Source organism: Rhincodon typus, chromosome 14, assembly GCF_021869965.1.
Source record: "Rhincodon typus isolate 14 chromosome 14, sRhiTyp1.1, whole genome shotgun sequence".
Lineage (NCBI taxonomy): Eukaryota > Metazoa > Chordata > Chondrichthyes > Orectolobiformes > Rhincodontidae > Rhincodon > Rhincodon typus.
In genome coordinates, this window is record NC_063345.1 from 65,426,774 (window position 1) to 65,434,371 (window position 7,598).

Genomic DNA, 7,598 nt, shown 5'->3' on the forward strand with positions numbered 1-7,598 from the left:
ACAAGGAAAGCTAATTCAAGTCTTTGAGGGATCGGTGGCCCTTTAATTGGCCCAAATAGCCCAAAGCCATTCACCATTCTGACTTGGAATGAAATCGCCATTCCTTCATTGTTGCTTGATCAAAATCCTGTAATTAGCTTCCTAACAACAATCTGGGTGCGCCTCCATCCCAAGGTCTGCAGCCTTTCAAGGCAACACCTTTCATTGTTGCTGGGTCAAAATCCTGGGACTCCCTCCCTAATAACATTGTGGGTGCACCTCACGGGGCTGCAGTGGTTCAAGAAAGCAGCTCACCACCATCTTCTCCAGGGCAGTTAGGGTTGGACAATAGATACTGGCCAGCCATGACACCCACATTCCATGAATAAATTTAAAAAAAGCATCCGAAAAGTGAAAGTCAGTAATGTGAAACATTTCCTTTAATTCTTTTTAGTGGCAGTTCCATCATAGATGGGAAATTTCAGTCCATAGGTTATATGTTGGAAGAACTATCCAATTAATCTCTTGCTCCCCTGCATGAGGTTTTCCTTGAAATTCAACACCCATGTCCAAATGCTACAGATGCTCTATTCAGGCATCAGCTGAGTCCGAATTCTGAAGTGCTTTTTTAAGTCTCAAACTTTTTTTTTCCTCAAGTTTACAAGCCTTCTCTTTTTCCCAGTGCATTTTTTGCATAAATCAAAATATTCATTCCCATTAGCCACACCAACAAGGTAAGACAATGGAACAGAGAGAGGGGACAGAAGACGACCCCAATGGAAACTATAAGTAGCAAGGACAGTATGAGGTCAATTTTTTTAACACTGAACTTTATTGTACGAGTTATGCAATCTTTAATGGTCCTGGATATTGCTTTGTAATGTCTTGAGCCTCGGCTTATTACTAAATGGGGGGTTGGGTGGGGAGTTGAAATTGGCAGCTACCTGTGAAATTTATAAACTGGTTATTTATAAACATGTTTGTCAGGATCCCCAATAAATACATACTGAGACACTCCCCGAGAGCCCAATGCAAATAGCGAGATGCTCCCCGAGAGCCCAATGCAAAAAGCGAGACGCTCCCCAAGAGCCCAATGCAATTACTGACACATTCCCAGATAGCTTAATGCAAATACTGAGACACTCCCAGAGACCTCCTGCAAGTACCGACACACTCCTAGAGAGACCCCTACAAACACTGACATGCTCGAGTGCCCCAGGCAACAACTGACACATTCCCAGAGAGCCCAATGCAAACACCGACACACTCCCAGAGACCTCCAGGCAGATACTGAGATGCTCCCAGAGATATCTTGCAAATATTAACACGCTCCCAGAGAGGCCCCTCCACAACTAAAGTGACATATGACTGGGACCCACTGCTGAATGTCAGAAGCTCAGATGGTCTCTGTGAACACTGGCACACACTTAGGGTCTTGCTGTAGACATTGGCACAAGCCTGTGATCTCTTTCTGGAACATGTCCCACATGATTTATTCAATTACACCAGATATAACTGCTGTTCTGTCAAAGCTGAAACTTGATGACATCCTATTAGCTTGCAGACACCCTGGGCTCTGCTTAGAAAGCAGAAGTTTATTTAAATCAGGTTCCTTCCACTCCAAGAGAGTTGAATGTCATTAGAGTAATCACTTCTAACATATACCGTACTGTCCTTATTGGCCGATAGCTGATATTCACCCATTACACAATGCTTTTGTCCAAGATATACTTGGTCTTGCCTCGGCTCCTTCTATCATTGACGTGGCTTCAAGTAATGCTATCATGCCTGTCATCTATTTCATTTTGCCTAGGAGATGCCCATTGCTTCCTCCCTCTTTCCAGGATATTTCTCAACGGCCACATCTCAAAAGCTTTGAAGCTTTTGGTCATTTAGTGGCCTGCATTCTCGGCTTAGAGAACACCAAGTTAGTAAATGGTGCTATAAAACCTGATTTAATGGCCTTAGACAGCTGATTTAATGGGTTTAAGCAGCTTCTCCTGCATTTCTCGAGGAGAAAGCCAACTAAATCAAGCCATTCTAAGCATGTGCATTGCAAACAAAGTAAAGAGCAGAATTAAGAAAAGAAAATCATTTTCATTATATACAAGGTACAAATATTAAGTTCCTCTGAGCAAAATATCAGAACACGTTGTAATACACTTTTAATATTGTGAATGTAAATACCTGAAGTATCTCAAGTTGAAACAAAAAATACTAAAGCTTTTATCCTGGATTTATATCCAAAACATTGACACCTCTTCACAGCTGCCTGCCCTGCTGTTTTAGATTTTACAGAAAATGTTGGAGCTGTCAGAATATTCTTTCAAAAACACACATTGTGGAATTAAGTTTCATTAAGTGGCTTAGGGGTAAAAGAAAATGCAGAAAGATAGAAGCACACAGATATCACAATTTGTATCAAGTATGTTTTGCAAAAGAATGCAAGATAGGGAAGTATGTAGGCCTGGTGATTTCAGTTAAATCTTTATTGAACAGAAAACGTTGAGCGTTATCATTCATGTTCACTGAGCTGCAGCAATGCTCCTCCAGTCATCGCCTGATGTGCTAAACAGTCTCACCAAGATGTGAAGAGGAGAGATGCAGCACCATCATAACTTGTACAACAAACAAAGGAAAAGGCTAGAGCTGCCTAGGTCAGAATTAAACCAGTCCGCTCTCTGAATTCAGAAATGAAATGATAGTGGCACAAATACTGCATACGGGAATTCAAACCATCAGTGCTGTTTAATTTAGCATACCAAAAGACAGGATGTGTCCCGCAATTTCAAATAGGTGGGGCAACCAATTAACTTGGGTCAACATTTAATGGAAAACAGTCACGTGACAGACTGTCTTCACACACCCATATGTACAGTATTAATCTATGTTTTGAAATGTTCAAGCTGATGGTAAAGAAGATACACCCAATGGTAAGTTAATAAACTGTTTTCCATGAATCATAGTGAGATCCTCAGCACTGCATTGCATCCCCCCAAAAAAAATCACACTGTATAACAGTAAAATCGCTAAACTTTTTCAGAGTTCAATCCTGGACATATATATTATTATTATGTCTCTCTTGTAACAGGCAGACAACCGATGTCAACAGTACTGCACAAATAACTCAATTCACTGTTTCTGTAAATTATACTCATGTCACTGCCTAATATAGTTACTAACGAGCAAAATAGGCAGAAAATCTTTGATATTAATAATGATGCTGTGCAAGTGAGTTCTTTGTAAGAGCTGAAGTTATGGAGTCCTGTTCTTTCTCTAAGGGGCAGAGAGAGGTGATTCTCGGGAAGGTGAGCCAGTATTTTCTTCTGGTGGAAAGACTGTGAGAGTGCATGCTCGGATTCCTCCCAAGGACTCAGGGAGATCAAAGACCTTCTGCCATTCGTCTTTCTCGGGGTCATATTTCTGAACTATCTCCACCATGCAGCGGTTATTCCAGGAATACCCTCCCACCACGTAGATCTTATTTTCAAAGACAGCCACACCAACATCACTTTGGCCACGCAGCATTGCTGCAATGGGGGTCCAATGGTCCAGGGCAGGTGTGTAGAATTCACAGCTCAAGACATCATCATAATCACTGGTTCCTCTGAAGTGGTTGCCTCCAATGACATAAAGCCGATCTCCCACCGTGCACATGCAATGCAGGCCCCGAACAGTGGTCATCGGAGCTCTTTGGGTCCATTTGTCTGTGTCAGGGTCAAAGCACATGAGTTCTTTTTGGAAGGTATCATGAGTAATCCCACCTGTGGAGTAAAATGAAATTCAGTACAGTTAGGAAACATTCTTTGGTAAAGCGCATTTTCTGTGAGGAATAAAAGGCAATGAGTTCAATTCTGTTACTGTGAAGAATAAAAAGTCTGCATCAATGTAAGAATATACCTAATGTTCTTAGAAGAATAGGAACACAAAGACTGAGACTCTGCTGTTAAAATTAGATCATCATGGTTGATCTGTGTCTTCAACTCCACTTACCTGTCTTGGCTCTGTAACCCTTGGTAGCCTTCCCTCTCAAGAACCATGACCCTCAGTTTTTAATTTTAGAGGAAAGAGTTCCAGATATTGACAGATAACAAGGGGTACAGCTGGATGAACACAGCAGGCCAAGCAGCATCAGAGGAGCAGGAAAGCTGATGCTGCTTGGCCTGCTGTGTTCATCCAGCTCAACACCTTGTTATCTCAGATTCTCCAGCATCTGCAGTTCCTACTATCCCAGATATTCACAATAGTTCTTGTGAAGAAGCGCCTCTTAACGCCTCATCTGAATGGCTTCATTTTAATTTAGTTCTCTCCATCCCTGCCCACGTCCACCGTGTTCTGGACTCCCCTACACAGGAAATGGTGCCTTCTTTCTATTCTACCAACTCCTCTCACTACTTCAAGCACAAATTAGATCAAACCATAACCTTCTATATTCAACAGAACATAAACCAAAACTATGCAACTTGTCCTCATAATTCAGGTTTTCAGTCTTTGGAATTCATTTTGACCCAAATGCTCAATTTACAAGGAAATGTCCCAAAACTGTGCTGTGTGCCTGCCAATTTATCTCAAATTCCTCAGATTAGTCAGCATAAGTATTTCTTCAATAAAACGGTGGAAGTCAGAAGCTTGATGCATGAAGGAATATAACACAACAGCAATATCAGAACCACTTCTTGGGTGAGGAGGAGAATGGGAACCTAATACTAATATTTTAAGATTTTTAGGCTAGAAAGAGGAGAAGGGATATGGGCAGCAATATATGTAAATGATTCTATCCATATGGATACATATGAATTCAAAAGAAAAGTTTAATTCTCACTGTGAACTATAGGCCACTAAAAAAAGATTAAAAAAGGAAAATATTTGCTGATATTTTTGAGATGCGCCAGAACATCTGAGGGTGAATTCAGCTATCGAAAGACAAACTGGATTAAAGATAATATGTGACAGATATTTTCTGGTTCCTTTCTCATGGGAAAGCATTGAGCAGAGTCAACATGCCTGGTTTACAATTTAAACTAAGCTTAGCTGTTAATTGTCAGTTTTCATGAAGTGGTGCATTCCCCATGTCAGTGCCTCAAGAAACTACAGACCACTTGTTAACCAGTCAGCACTCTCCTCTCATACAACATAAATACTGTTGTCGTTTTACGTAGCTATTTCTAGCAAATTGTCTGATTAGTGCAAGACAGAAAGATTCAACAAAATGTGACCTTTTCTCCCCGCAATGTACAACTTCTGTTCTACCGAATGACAATAATGAATGTGATCAACATGGAGGAGACAGGAACAAAAGAAAGATCTGCATTCACTTAGCACCTGCTAGTCTCCCAAAGCATTTTGCAGTCAATTATGCACTTGTGAAGTGTAATCACTGTTGTAATCTGGAAAATAAAGCAGCCAATACGTGCGGAGCAAGTTCCCACAATCAGTTAACAACCAGGAATTCTGCTTCAGAAATGTTGGGTGAGACATAAATATTAGTCAAGACAGTGTTGGGGTTTGGCAACCAGAAAGGTCAAACTGAATGGTGGGGGTGCAGGGGAAGGGAGGTCATTGTGGAATGGAGGGAGGGGAATTGGTGGTGGAGATGGATGAGGGGCATGTGATTGGTACATGAAGGACACTACAGCATTAGAAGGTTGAGTGGTTGGCATAGGGACACGAGAATAGGTAATGGAGCTGGAGAAGGTGGTGGGGGGGTGGGCGGGGAAGGGGGGTGGTGCAGGATCACAGAAGGACATTTATTGGGAGCGTGGAGGAACACATGCCATGATTGGACAAGTGGTTCCAAAGATTCCCTTCAGATATGGCATGATATTCCTGCTCTTCCTGGCTCAAAACTAATGCTAGTATCATGTGAGAACCTGCCTCCCTTCACCTGCTGAGATTTATATTCTACAGTAGCAACAGCAGCAGCAGCAAATTTTAACTGTACTCTAAACAACCAGATTTGGATATCTACTTGTCATAACTTGCCTAGGTTATCCTTGGATATCGAGTGTGATGTTTTTAAAGGCAATTTATGTGAGGCAAACTTGAGAGCTTTGAGAAGTGGTAACTGGATAAAGGAAATGAAATGGGTATGGTGCACGTTCACAAAGTATTCGATACACCATCCGACGAAGATACTTTTTCGATCAATTTTGGTGTCTGGAGGAGAAAGAAACATGACAACAAGGCCAGAAAGGTGGACAACATATACTGGAAGCAGGATTAATAGGTTCAGCTCAGATTTGTAAAGGTGAAAATCATGTGTCCCAGGCATCAATGCAGGCTCACTTTCGTTCTCTGTATAGAGATGATTTGGGTTTGGTCATTGCAAGGAGAACCTTGAAATTTGCTGAAAACACAAAAAGAATGTAGCAAACATCAAGAAGGGAAATGAACAAAAAAGTACCTTGCGTTTACATCGTGCTTTTCAAAATCACTTAAGCATCTCTAAAGACTATACAAGCCTTGAAGTGCATGTGAAGTATGATCACTGTTTTAAATAGGAAACATGGCAATGTAAGCAATGTGACAATAAGCCCTGGTAATATGGATTTCTTGTAATACTGACTGAGGGACAAGAAGGATAACTTCACCGTTCCTTTTTGAACAGTGCCATAGAGTCTTTCACATTGACTAGAAAGAAAGCAATGTCCTGATGGTTCTTTTGAAAAACAAAACCCAGCACTCTTCCAGCAATGAAGTATCAGCCTTGAATTTTGTGCTCAGGTCTCTGGAGTGAGACTTGAACCCAGAGCTGTGTGATTCACAAGCAGGCATGCTATCACTGACCGACCATCACTGATGGATACAACATGCTACGAGAGTTTTGACCCTGCACAATGTCCAAACATTTGAATTTCAAACTCTTGGAAGAGCATTATCAAAGGCATGCAAAGCTCTCTCCTAAGCAGGAGTGTTAATAGTACAGGAATCAAGATATTCACATAGGGTTTTATCTAGCAGGCACATTAAGGAGTTTAGAAACTAACAGCACTTACCCAGACGCAAATTAGGATAAGAAAGAATAACCTAGCATTAATTCAATACAGCTAATATTACTAGTAACAGGTCAAATAGTTGAGGCTTTAGAAGCTAGAAGGGGGAGAGGGGTGTGTCATTTGGTTCATTGCATTACTGCCAGATCTTGGAAAGCACTATCCAATCTGTCCATTCCCTTTTGATATCTTCTACTTCCTGACCCTATTTGCTTCAGAAACAGTGTCTCCTTATTTAATCCATCAAAATTTCTTTTAGCCTCTTTTCTCTTAAGGACAGAAATCCTAACTTCTCTAGTTCATCCAATAAATGAAGACCCATGATTCCTAGTGCAACTGTAGTAAATCTTCACCACTCCCACTACAAAGCCTTGACATCACTCCTCATCTCCATTAATAGAACCTAGGGTCCTCAAGTTTTGCTGCCAGTGACAAAGATTTATATATGTAAACCTCAGATCCCCACTAAAATTATGCTACATTACCTTGAATCATTCTACCTTCAGAACTAAACTTGTTACATTAAGTGAGATACCAAGGTGTAGAGCTGGATGAACACAGCAGGCCAAGCAGCAGCAGAGGAGCAGGAAGGCTGACGTTTCGGACCTAGACCCTTCTTCAGAAAAG

At 41.2% G+C, this 7,598-nt stretch overlaps 1 protein-coding gene across 1 annotated transcript in view; it reads right to left on the bottom strand.

The window, feature by feature from the left end:
* Window positions 1–2,441: 2,441 nt before the first annotated feature.
* klhl13 (kelch-like family member 13) overlaps window positions 2,442–7,598 on the bottom strand; it is a 234,681-nt gene continuing 229,524 nt past the window's right edge. The window contains exons 7-8 of the mRNA XM_048604950.1: window positions 6,265–6,325; window positions 2,442–3,754 (exon numbers count right to left, since the gene is read on the bottom strand). Coding sequence (XP_048460907.1) covers window positions 3,256–3,754; window positions 6,265–6,325 — 560 coding nt within the window. The 3' untranslated portion in view covers window positions 2,442–3,255. The remainder of the gene's footprint in view (window positions 3,755–6,264; window positions 6,326–7,598) is intronic.